This window comes from Leiobunum rupestre, chromosome 3 (assembly GCF_980474605.1).
Source record: "Leiobunum rupestre chromosome 3, qqLeiRupe1.1.hap1, whole genome shotgun sequence".
NCBI classification, from domain to species: domain Eukaryota; kingdom Metazoa; phylum Arthropoda; class Arachnida; order Opiliones; family Sclerosomatidae; genus Leiobunum; species Leiobunum rupestre.
In genome coordinates this window covers 29,695,982-29,707,978 of record NC_143386.1, presented here as the reverse complement: position 1 = coordinate 29,707,978, position 11,997 = coordinate 29,695,982, and the positions used below count along the sequence as shown (strand labels likewise).

The following is an 11,997-nucleotide window of genomic DNA, read 5'->3' as shown; positions in this document are numbered from 1 at the left end:
GCATATTTTTTGTGTCAATTGGTTTTTTTCGTTAGTCAATCGGTTATTTTGCGTGCATTAATTGTATATTTTGTGAACATTAATAGTTTATTTTGTGTGCATGCATTTTTTATTTTGGGTGCAATAATAAGTTAGTTTATGTGCATTAGTTGCCTATTTTGGGTGCATTAATTAGTTATTTTGCGTGCATTAATAAGTTAGCTTTTGTGCAATAGTTGGCTATTTTAGGTGTATTAATTGTCTATTAATTATGTGATGAAAAGGTGAACATTACACGATGAGTTTTCTTCTAATACTAGATAAATTAAAGTTTTTGGGATACAATACATTTATTGATTGTGTTTTATATAAGTAAATAATTTTTTCAATAGTACATATCTTAACTTTCATTCTCTTTAATACAAGAATGCAAAGACGTTGAAATATAGTGTATTGATTATCAAAACGAAACAACTTCTACCTCTTCAATGCAGTATTTCTTAAATAGATCTCCATTCTCTATTATTCTGCCCAATTTTCTTACAAAATGATTTATACACGAAAAAATGCTTAATACATGCCAAATAATAGTTTAATGTATTCGAAATAAACGGCAAATAACCTATAAATACATGCTAAGTACAAGGGAAGTTCACGCCAAATAACGAATTAGTTCACGCAAAATAATCAATTAATGCACGACAGTAACTTATTAATGCACGGCAAATATCCCTAACTACATGAAAAATAAACAATTAATGAACGCAAAATAACCAATTAGTGCACGAAAAAGAATCGGTTGATTTAATGCATGAAATTAAACCGCTAAATACACGAAAAATAACTCATTACCACACTCCAAATACCAGCTTAATACCATATGATTTAATGTAATTTAAACTTAATAAGCGCATTGTATAATCGGTAAGTACGCATAATTTAACACTTAAAAATACCTGGTGAAAAATAAGAGGGGGTAAGAAAGGTGATAAAACATTTCCTTAGTCAAAGATACTCCCAAGGGAGGGTTTTTAAAAGGAACCATTCACTTGTCTACGCCACTTGATATTTGTTCACTTTTTGAAGCCTCAATTACCAATCTACTGATATCCGGTATAGCAGGAGCACGAGTAAATTAGGCATATATCTACGTGAGCACAACGTAAAGCTTAGCACTTTTAAAACCTAGTTATTTGTCTACTATTTATATACGAAAAAACTATATGTCTGCCAATCTAGTGATATAATCACCATATTTATAAGAAGGAAACACGTGTAGTGGAAACACATGACTGAATAAGTGTCTTATACACCTTGAAACGAAGTATATATTTTACTCAACACGGAATCTTAACGATGAATAGAAAATATCACCCTTATATACACGTGCTCGTGCTACTTATGCGCGGTTTTTGAACTGCCGCAGAATGATCTATCATCAAAATAACATGGGTTCAAAGAGAAATGGAATATTTGCGCCAAATAGGTTAATTATCTACTTCTGCTTCAACTTATTTCGCAGCGGTTAAGGCATTTTATAAAGCCAACTAAAAGGGTGAAACAGAAATGCTTTTAGAACTGTGGGAATAACCCTTTCGCGAACAAAGCAACTGGGCAGAAAGAGGGCATAACCCACCGCCAGCACACTCCATTCAGCTCGAATTGGTGAAAGTGTACAGCGAGGGTACTATGCCCAACACTGACTGTCTCGCAACCTTGGCCATTTAAACACCCTTCAGGGAGTTCGGTAACGCTTAACCGGCACAATCCCTTCAGCTCGAGTTGGTGAAAGTGGTCAGTGAGGGTACTATGCCCAATACCGACTGTCTCGCAACTTTTGCCATTTAAACGACCTTCAGGGAGTTCGGTATCACACCGCCGGCACACTCCCTACAGCTCGAGTTGGTGAAAGTGGGCAGTGAGGATACTATGCCCAACACCGACTGTCTCGCAACCTTTGCCATTTAAACGCCCTTCAGGGAGTTCGGTAACGCTTAAACGGCACACTCAATTCAGCTCGAGTTGGTGAAAGTGGGCAGTGAGGGTACTGTGCCTAACACCGACTGTCTCGCAACTTTTGTCATTAACATGAGTTAATGAACACTCATATCATTTTCAAAGTTTCATTCCAACTGATCTTGGGTGTCGCTAATATCTGTTGAGCTTCTAAGTATAGTAATATCGCAAACGCAAAAACAATTATAAAAATATGTTTCGGTTGAAAATATATTAATATCAAAACGATGAGGGTATGACACACAACGAAAATGTTTAGATTGGGACTTCATGTTGATGGATTGGAGGGTTTCTTGACAACTTGTAAATGTGGAATGTGTCTTTGTCAGCCATTGGAATCCCTATTTAGCTCGCTTTATACTATTTATACTTCAATTGGGTTAAATTAATTAATCCCTTTATCTCAATTATTGAAATAATTTTATAATTTATTAACGAAAATGCTTTTATGGCATACTTATGAGTGATTATGTTACATATGGTAACATTTTAGAAGTGTTAGGGCTTCCTACAAAATAATGTAATTATTAACAAAATTAAATGGCTTTTTAAACAAGTGCAAGTAATTTGAACGCAGACTACGCACTACATACTTTATTTATCCAAATTAATATAATATTAGAAGCAACACAACTTAAACATTGTAACAAATTATTTATTACAACCCGTAACAAATGACATTAGCATAATGTCAAGTGGTGATAATTTTCAATTAAATTATCGTACGAATTTGTGGTGAAAAGCTGTGACATATGTCATTTTTGGACGATGGGGCTGAATGGGGGAAAACCAAACATGGACGCGCCCAGGAAAATATCGCGAAATTAATTAAAATTTGTTTAACAATTACATTACACTGAGAAAATTCCGAATTCTAGCTTTAATAGTTTTTTGAAAACTCGCTTGCCCCATCAAATTAAAATACTTTGTATATGAATAAAACCAAACATTTCCGTTTCCTTGTGAAAATATGTTGAAATTGGTGTACACCTGTATTTTGCGGTATTTTTCCAGAACCTTTCCGTTTGCGCATTTGTAGGTTTTCTAAAATGCCCTCCCCTCCTTTTACTTGTAGCCTGGCATTAAAAACCATGTGGTTCTTCGTCCCAGCTAGGATAATAGCTATTATACTTGGTCCCAGGGGGTGGCTCCAGTTTCCACCGGAAACCAGCGGAGGGGTTTGTATGGTCAAATAAAAAGATTAATTTCGGAGGGGGTGCAAATTTTTTTACCTTGAAGAGAGCGGAAATTGATTCTAGAATGAAACTCAATGTTTTGAATCAAATCTTTTGATAATTCATTATTTTTTCCGAAGACTTCCCGAGCAGTTGCCTTTAGTCGATATACACTCGAATAACGTGATTTACTGTTTTGCAGTTAGATATATATAATTATTGGATTGAGTTTCGCATTTCAACTTAGAAAATAAGGGTTCTTGTCAAGAATTCTCAATTTTATCAGTCGGAATATTGTTAAAACACTTGAAGATTATTTTTCGAGGTAAGAATTTTTATTTATTGTTTATATTTATCAGATCATCCAGTTTTTTTTTCGATTTTATACTACAATAGATAAAATAAGTTAGCTTTTCAAAGTCATCTTTAAACTAATCTTTTTTCGATTTTATACTACAATAGATAAAATAAGTTAGCTTTTCAAAGTCATCTTTAAACTAATCTTAAAAAAATCATTCGTCTACGCCCAACTCAAAACTAGTTTTTACACACAATCCTTAGGAATTGTGTGTATTAAAGGGGAATTGTCACCAAAACCAAAATTTACGAAGTTGATTGAAAATATATCAAATAAAATGTCCCTGAAATTTTATAGTTATTGGAAAAGTATTTAAAAAGTTATGGCACTTTTGCTGCAACCTACATCAAGCAGCTAAAAACATTTCAGAAATCGCGGCTGAACCCATTATTAGGTTGGCCTATAGAAGCCCCACTTGAATCAGAGACAACTGGCGGGGGAAGAAACAAGAGAGTAAGAGTATTTTCCTCCTTTTCGACGTCAGTGGTGGTCGGACTTTTAGAAACAAACCGTTATCGATGCATATTCACAGAAAAAGGGGTTTTTCTTCGAATGCTCTCTTTCTTCACAACGGGACCCTACCCAGATTTCGGAAATTCCACCAATATTCCCGATTGACAACTTTCAGCCATTCACGATGACAGTTTAGTAGTTTACTAACGCGTGCCTGTTACTAGTCGTGCTTTAGGTGGTTTTTAAGAGTGGGAATTCTCAACTACTGCTTTTTTTTCCATTTACGGTAAATATTTCCATTTTTATATAGGCTAATGAATAGTTCTTTCTATAAGATAATACAAACAAATACATGTATAAAAGCGTTATTTATTAGACTTCGCGCTTTATAATATTCAGTATATTGAGTGTCGCGCATTTTTCGCTGGAGATCCTATGGCACGCCAAACCGAACAAAATTCTCACTTGGTTGTTTCTAGACTCAACCTAACGCCAACATAGTCAAGACGCTCGCGTTGACAACTTGACATACTCGAGCCTGTCGCGTCGATATACTCGAGCCTCTGCCGTCGACATAGTCAATTCACTCTCGCGTCGACATAGTCAATTCCCTCTCCCGACTCCCGTCGACACACTCGAGTATATCGACGCAAGCGTCTTGACTTATGTCGGCAGAAACCACAGAACTTGTAGAACCGTCCTCCCCAATTGACGTTTGTAACGACGAAGTTAATTCACTTTCTTCTGCAAATAGTTTTATAGCTTCACCCATTTACAATATCGTTTTTGGCGATCTTCAGGATCCTGCTATACCAGCAGAGATAGAGGTCGCTGCCGATTTTTTAAACCAAACCAATATGTTAGGTCATTTCCCGACGGACATCTGCCAAAAAGATATTGCGGAAATACGTAACGTTGTATCCCAAACATTAAATGATATTATTAATGTAATTGAAACTATATCGGATTCGATTAATGAGTCCACAAATCAGAGTTTAATTGTAGAAAGTAACGAAGTCGTTCAGAGTCGACCTAGTACGAATATTCAAAATCCCCTTTTTAACAAAGAATTTCTTACTAGGAAAACTGGCCGCGTTAGAAAACCTAAAATCGATCCGAATTATAATTATTCTCCCTTGGTTAAATCAAAAAAGTTGTATTGCATTTGCAAGCAACCGAATGATGGGACGCGATATTTTCAATGTTGCCAATGTAAAGACTGGTTTCATTTTAAATGTGTATTTCTTAGCGAAAGTCCAAATACCCTCTCGCGAGTTAAAAGTGATAAAAATTTAAAATGTCCCTTATGCATTAAAAACGTCATGCGACGAGGAATTGAGAACTTCTATCAAAATTGTTGGTTTTCGTCCCTCTTTCAATGCTTAATAGAAACAACAGCTTTTACCAATAGTTCAAGTATTCTAGATGTATTAAATCAATGCGTTGACGTGATTAATTGTAGTTCCGAAAGTCCCGTTTCATCCTCCGAAGTTAAGGTTTTTTTAGATTATATTCAAGGTGTTTCGGAAAACAAATTAATGTCAGGTAGAACAGAAGACCTAGTCATGGACTAAATAATGTATACACAGGGACGGTTCGCAAGCCGTACTCTCCTTTAAAAAAAGGCAACAGAGTTTTGTTAAATGTCTTTCCCTCTTCCACCCCCTCCTCCGGCAAGCTAGCCGAGTCAAACGTCATAAAACGCAAAAGGATGTGCCGCTATCTTTTGGCAGTAGTTTGAATTTTTCTGTAAATTTTCGTCTGCTAACAAATAAACGGTTTCTTTGAAGACATAGCCTAGTTAAGAAAAGGATTGAACTTTTAATATTTGAAATATACTTTTAAGAAAAGTGATTTGCAAAATAATAATTATGAGAAACAAATTGTGTGTTTACCCTGCTTGTAAAAGTGACTCTAGGTATTATGATAAAGAACATATGAAAGACGTTTTCTTTATACCTTTTCCCAAGGCTAAGAAGAGTTTTGATAAGTGTCAAAGATGGATAATTTGGTTAAATCGAAGTGACTACCCATTAGACAGAGTAAATAGTAATACATACTTATGTTCAAACCATTTTGTGGGTGGTAAGGGACCATCGGAACAGTTTCCAGACCCAATTCATAATCATTCTGTGAGTACTATATTTACTAAAATTAATTTGAATGAGATTAAAGAATAAGGTTTTGTTTTTGTAGGAGTATGTATCAATACTGAAACGCAACATTACATCTGCAACGGCTATGGTGCAAAATGTTCCACAAGAAACTTTGTTGTACTCCGTTAATGGCAAGGAGAATTTAAAAAAACCACAAGTACCGCAGCTAAACCTATTACAGGACGGAGATAATTCTAGCACTAAAACTCATTTAGATGACTTTTTATCCGACTGCACAAATATGGACACAACTGAATTTCATGATAGTAGTATTCCTGCCCTCAATTTAAATGATCTGGTTGCGGGTTTCTCTCTGCCATTTGAGTGGGCAATGAGTCGGGTGAAAGATGGCCTGAAATTTTATAAATTTAAGGAAGGGACCGATACTGTTGTGTTTTCTGTCAAACTGGATGAAGAATTATCTACCAAGTATGAAATCTTTGGGAAACTACTTGAAAATATTGATGTCTACAAACTTCCTTTTAAAATAAACTCCAAAGAAAATTTGAAACGTGTGCTGATCTTGTTAAACGGGTACAATCTATGCGGTGGAAATGGAGACATTGCTATGGCTAATATTTTTGAAAACCGGCCACAAAATAATGGATATAAAAATTCTGTTACTGGAGCTATTCACAGTGTGACTTGTGAATTACTATTGAAAGACAGTCTCCGGAGAAGGTGTTTCTTTTGCGCCAAACAACGTTTAAGTTTTCAAGTTACACTAAGTAGGAAGAAAAAGAAAACCGAAACTAGTATTACCAAGTTTTCAAATCTAAGTAAAGTTGAGTTAGAGCAGAAACTTAGAAAGAGTAAAAATTTTGAGATTAATGTTAAAAGAAAACTTGAAAGGCTACAACGCAAAATGATGAAACAAATAACAAAAAAGGGAAAACAGATAGAAGTATCGGACCAAGATCATGAATACCTTTTAAAGATATTAGAGGAAGGAGTCAATTTGGAGCATGACAAACAAAATAATGATTTCTCTCGGCTTTTTTTAAGAACGCAACTAAAAATGTTAACTCAAAAGGATAAGAACAGACGGCGATGGCACCCTCTTGTAATACAATGGTGCTTATTCATGTACGCTAAAAGTCCAAGTCTTTATAAGTCCCTCAATGAATCTGGAGTCCTTATACTTCCATCAAAAAGTACACTAGCTCGAAATGCTAGTAGCCTTGGTGCAACTCCAGGTTTTCATAATGATGTTTTCGCTAAAATGAAAAGCGATTTTCTTTCATCTAAAAAATTTGATCACGAAGATTACTTTGTAATTGTTGCGGATGAAATTAAAGTTGAAGAGGATTTGGTCTACAGGGTGGAAAGCGGAGATGTTATTGGATATGTTCATTTGAACGAAACTGACCAAAAGCTATCGGAATTGCAGTCCAAACTCTATAAAGAGAAGCCTTTAGCTTCACATATTCTCCAGTTTATGATCAGAGGTATAACCAATGGTTTTCAACGCCCTTTCGCACACTTTGCGACACATTCTTTAACTGCAGAAACTTTAGACTCATTATTATGGGAAGCGTTACAAAAACTAGAACTTTCAGGGTTCCAAATTTTGTGTGTTGTAGGTGATGGAGCTGCAACTAACCGCAAGTGTTTCAACTTGAATTGCAAGGAGCATCCATTCAAATGCAAAAACCCATTTGATGCAACCAGAGATATTTATTTCATATGCGATGTGCCCCATTTAATAAAAACTGTACGTAACTGCCTTGAAAGAAGCAAAGAGATTGGTGGCTCACGAATAATGCAAATAAATGGAGAAAAATTAACTTGGAACATTCTACAAAATTTGTTTAAAAAAGATATGGATCAACCTGGAAATCTAAGAAAACTACATAAACTTACATCGGACCATTTATACTTGGAAAACCGCATGAAAGTTAAACTAGCCACTCAGGTACTGAGTAAGTCAGTAGAAAATGCACTTAAGGCCGAGCATGGGGAGGACCATAAGGAATTGACTAGATTTGTTGGTACCTTCAACAAATGGTTTGACCTAATGAACGTGGGTCATTTGTATGAAGGTTATCATTCGAGAAACCCAGACCTAAATCCTTATACAACTAAAAATGATCGAAGACTTAAAGTAAATACTCATATTATAGAACAAAAATGTTGTGAATGTAATAAAAATTATTATTTTTACAGTGGCTAACTGAAGATTTCCTTGGATACCTTGACGAGTGGGAAGACTATGTAAACCACTTGGATGTAAAGCCTGATCAAAAGAAACGAATGCTGCTCAGCAGAGAAACACTTTCTGGGTTACGACAAACTAGTAGGCTCTTTAAGATAAATACCTTGACAACGTGTAACAAATTTTTAATCATTACAGCACATGCGATGCTGGAAATAATCCCTTTTCTACTTGAAAAGGGAGCAACTTTTGTCCTCACTGCAAGGCTAAATCAAGACCCAGTAGAGCAGCTATTCAGCAAGCATAGGCAAGCTTGTAAAGCTGGCTCCAAACCAACAGTTTATCAGTACTCACGTAATGGTCTAAGGCTACAAACACTCAAGGAAGGAAATGTTATTGTGAAATCTATTGGTTCAAACACAGAAACCAATAAAGGTAAAAACATGTTTATTGAAAATAGTGAACCTTTAACTTTTGCATTATAAAAAATACCTTAATTTTTTGGACTATTGCATTTATAAATTTATCACAGTTTTATGTTTAATTTTGTACTTATTTCATTTTTAACTGCTGTTTCAGCTTTAGCACGTGTGTTTTCCTTTGAAATACTCTTTGTTTGCATTCTTTTATTTCTTGCTTGACACTTTATGTTGATCCTAATTTTTTTTGTGTGCCCATTGCCAGCAGTGTTAATAGATGTTGAAACAATTGTTTGGAAAATTGATTCGCCCTTCTCTTCACTCACTTCAGCTTGTTGGCAAATTTCATTCCATTGCATTTTTAAATTTCCATCTTCTTTTATCGAATTAAGAGTCCTATTTTTTTTTGGGCTACATAGGTGTTGTTGTAATATTTAACTATGTGAGTGAATATTTGGGTGAACAATTCAAATGCTTCCCTTGTTGGGTATTTGAGCCCATTTCTGTTTTGTCGATCAATCCAGTCCCTCAGTGTTTTATCCACATTTTCAACATTCATTTCTCTCATAACCCTTCCAATTTTATGACTTTCTGTTGATTTTGAAGGTTTGAGTAGTTTGTTTAATATTGCACCACTAACGTAATATAATATATCACTATTTTCTTGATCACCTTTTATCACATCTGCTTCTTCTTTCAAGATCCTTTTCGCATTTAACATTAAACTGTTATACAAAGGCCAAAGAAAATGTTTTATGCCTTTTTCTTTTTCAGAGTCGCTTAATTCAAGCTGCAAAAACAGTTGAAAAATTACTTCAAATAATTGGATAATACAAATTAGTAAAACTACCTCGGTTTCGGTATCTGTTTGAATAAGTGGGATCAAACTAGACAAGAATAAAGTTTTATGCTTTTCATAAATGTTATCCTCTCTCGTTTTGGTGAATATATCTTCATAATAGCTTTTCAACTGTGTATATATTTTAGATTCTTTGGGAATAAAAGTGAGCCAAGACATGAATTTGGCTTGGTTATCGTCACTAACTAATTTCTTTAAATCGTCCAATGATGTAATGGCTTCAGTCCATGCAGTATCGAAAATGTTGTCATATGATACAACTAAAAATATTACAAACATTAGTATCACGCGTAAATAAAAGGTCTCCAATTCCAGGGAAAACCTTACCAGATATTAACTGATTTTTTAAAGGCTCTTTCTTCTTTCTCACAGTCTTTTTCTTTCTGAAATATAAAGTAATTAAAATAAACAACTGAAAAACTATAATAAAAGTGAAGGAGCAATATCTTACTGAGAAGTCGATGCATCATCATTTAGGACATTGATTAGGTCTGATTTTGAAATTACTGATGCTTTTTCTTCATTTAAATCATAATTGATATTTGAATCTATACATAGTTTTATTAAATTAAAGATTTTAAATATTCAAATTAACATTACCATTTGATATATCATCAAATATATGCACAGCAGAACGATTCTTAATTCCAGAAAGAACTTTTCCTTGAACTACTTCCCTTTCAATGTCACTATCTGTAACCTCTGCTTGTTCTACAAGTTCATTCCAATTTAAATTTCGAAAGTCGTCATCATCTTGAAAATAAATGAAACCATTAGCATTTAGCAATGATTTTAAAGTTCGAAAAGTTTTGTGCATCACACTAAGCCTTGTCACTAAAATTAACTAACCAATTTCGCCATCGCTTAAATCCAAGTTTTTGCTTTTTTTCTTCTGTGGTGATATATTGAACAACGTTTCGTAGTTATGAGATGAAAAGTTCATTATTGTAAATACAATAAATTTAAATATACCTACATTAATAAAACCTTAATTTCGAAATCGGCCATATAGTATTTTCAAAAGCGACTACTGCTATTTTTGCATTCCCATTTCCCACCATACGTTTATTCCCCCTGATTCCCCTCCCCCCTTGACTCACTTTCCCTTTAGTTCCGGGAAGAGAAGCTAGAGGGCACATTTAGCAGTCGTTAGCCGACAAAATTCCGTTGCGAACCGTCCCTGTGTATACATTATTTAGTCCATGGTTTGGAAGTAAGAAAAAATCGATCTTGTCCTAATTGTAGACGCGTAACAAGACACCATGTGTCTACCCCTCCTAACAACCCAGTTTTGATATTTAGTGTACAGAGGAGAAACGACAGGGGGGAACATACGAAAGAGGAATGCGAATTACCGGGAATTTTAAAATTCTAAGTACAATTTAAAAAGTTGTGTAGTTCACGCCGGAGACGATTCTACGAATAGCCATTATAGAGCGTACGCCAAACTAGATTCTTCAAATTGGGGTTGCTACGATGACACCGTAAAATACACTGTTAATAATCCTCCTATTTCTCGAAATTGGGTTCTTGCATTTTTCGAACGAAAAGTCGTTGCGGAAACAGATTCCGAAATTTCTGCGCACGCGTCTAACAGCGATGATTATACACGGCCGCTTCAAGAGGGGATAAATAATTTGGGTAGTTTAGCTTCAGATACCGAATGCGTAGTTAATTTGGGTGGTTTAATTTCAAATCCAGAAGGAGTAGTTAGTTTGGGTGCTTTAACTTTGCTTCTAGAAGGGGAAAATAGTTTGTATGATGTAAGTTATGACTCAGAAGGATAAGATAGTTCGTGTGTATTATCTTCTACGCCAATTCCCGATTCTTACAGCTATTTCTCTGCTCCACTTTCACCCGAAACTTGCTCTTTCACTGCTCCACTTTCACCCGAAACTTGTTCTTTCACTGCTCCACTTTCACCCGAAACTTGTTCTTTCACTGCTCCACTTTCACCCGAAACTTGCTCTTTCACTTCTCCACTTTCACCCGAAACTTGTTCTTTCACCCGAAACTTGTTCTTTCACTGCTCCACTTTCACCCGAAACTTGCTCTTTCACTGCTCCACTTTCACCCGAAACTTGTTCTTTCACTGCTCCACTTTCACCCGAAACTTGCTCTTTCACTGCTCCACTTTCACCCGAAACTTGTTCTTTCACTGCTCCACTTTCACCCGAAACTTGCTCTTTCACCAGAAACTTATAAACTCATCCTGGGGCGCGACGAATATAGTGAAAGCGAATTAAACGAGGTGCGACCAGAAGTTGTGAATTTTCAAATATCCGAGGGGGTGTGGGATAAATTGTCCAATTCGGAGGCTTACAAAACAGAGATAGACGATATTCTCGAGAACTACAGTCCTGTTTGTCATTGGTGCGTATTATATAAGCACTACCACAAAAATTCACCCGCGGATTTAATATTTTC

At 35.4% G+C, this 11,997-nt stretch overlaps 2 protein-coding genes across 2 annotated transcripts; one reads left to right on the top strand and one right to left on the bottom strand.

The window, feature by feature from the left end:
* Positions 1-5,767: 5,767 nt before the first annotated feature.
* LOC149951411 (uncharacterized) lies at positions 5,768-9,722 on the top strand. The gene is made up of 4 exons (XM_090168023.1): positions 5,768-6,113; positions 6,178-8,241; positions 8,304-8,727; positions 9,486-9,722. The coding sequence occupies exons 1-4, from the start codon at positions 5,853-5,855 to the stop codon at positions 9,515-9,517; spliced, it is 2,781 nt and encodes a 926-aa protein (XP_090024149.1). The 5' UTR covers positions 5,768-5,852; the 3' UTR covers positions 9,518-9,722.
* Positions 8,303-10,745, bottom strand: LOC149951410 (uncharacterized). Its single transcript, XM_090168024.1, has 8 exons — positions 10,420-10,745; positions 10,171-10,323; positions 10,022-10,118; positions 9,898-9,953; positions 9,757-9,830; positions 9,562-9,681; positions 9,384-9,501; positions 8,303-9,302 (listed from the first exon to the last, which is right to left on the bottom strand). The coding sequence occupies exons 1-8, from the start codon at positions 10,511-10,513 to the stop codon at positions 9,091-9,093; spliced, it is 924 nt and encodes a 307-aa protein (XP_090024150.1). The 5' UTR covers positions 10,514-10,745; the 3' UTR covers positions 8,303-9,090.
* Between the last annotated feature and the right edge of the window lie 1,252 nt (positions 10,746-11,997).

Excerpts from the sequence above, each read along its gene's own strand:
- LOC149951411 (XM_090168023.1), top strand. The coding sequence starts at position 5,853 with ATGAGAAACAAATTGTGTGTTTACCCTGCTTGTAAAAGTGACTCTAGG. Across the intron at positions 6,114-6,177 it reads ACCCAATTCATAATCATTCT|GAGTATGTATCAATACTGAA; the intron begins GTGAGTACTATA and ends TTGTTTTTGTAG. Across the intron at positions 8,242-8,303 it reads AAAATGATCGAAGACTTAAA|TGGCTAACTGAAGATTTCCT; the intron begins GTAAATACTCAT and ends TTATTTTTACAG.
- LOC149951410 (XM_090168024.1), bottom strand. The coding sequence starts at position 10,513 with ATGAACTTTTCATCTCATAACTACGAAACGTTGTTCAATATATCACCA. Across the intron at positions 10,324-10,419 it reads TTTAAGCGATGGCGAAATTG|ATGATGACGACTTTCGAAAT; the intron begins GTTAGTTAATTT and ends TTTATTTTCAAG. Across the intron at positions 9,831-9,897 it reads AAAAAATCAGTTAATATCTG|TTGTATCATATGACAACATT; the intron begins GTAAGGTTTTCC and ends TAATATTTTTAG.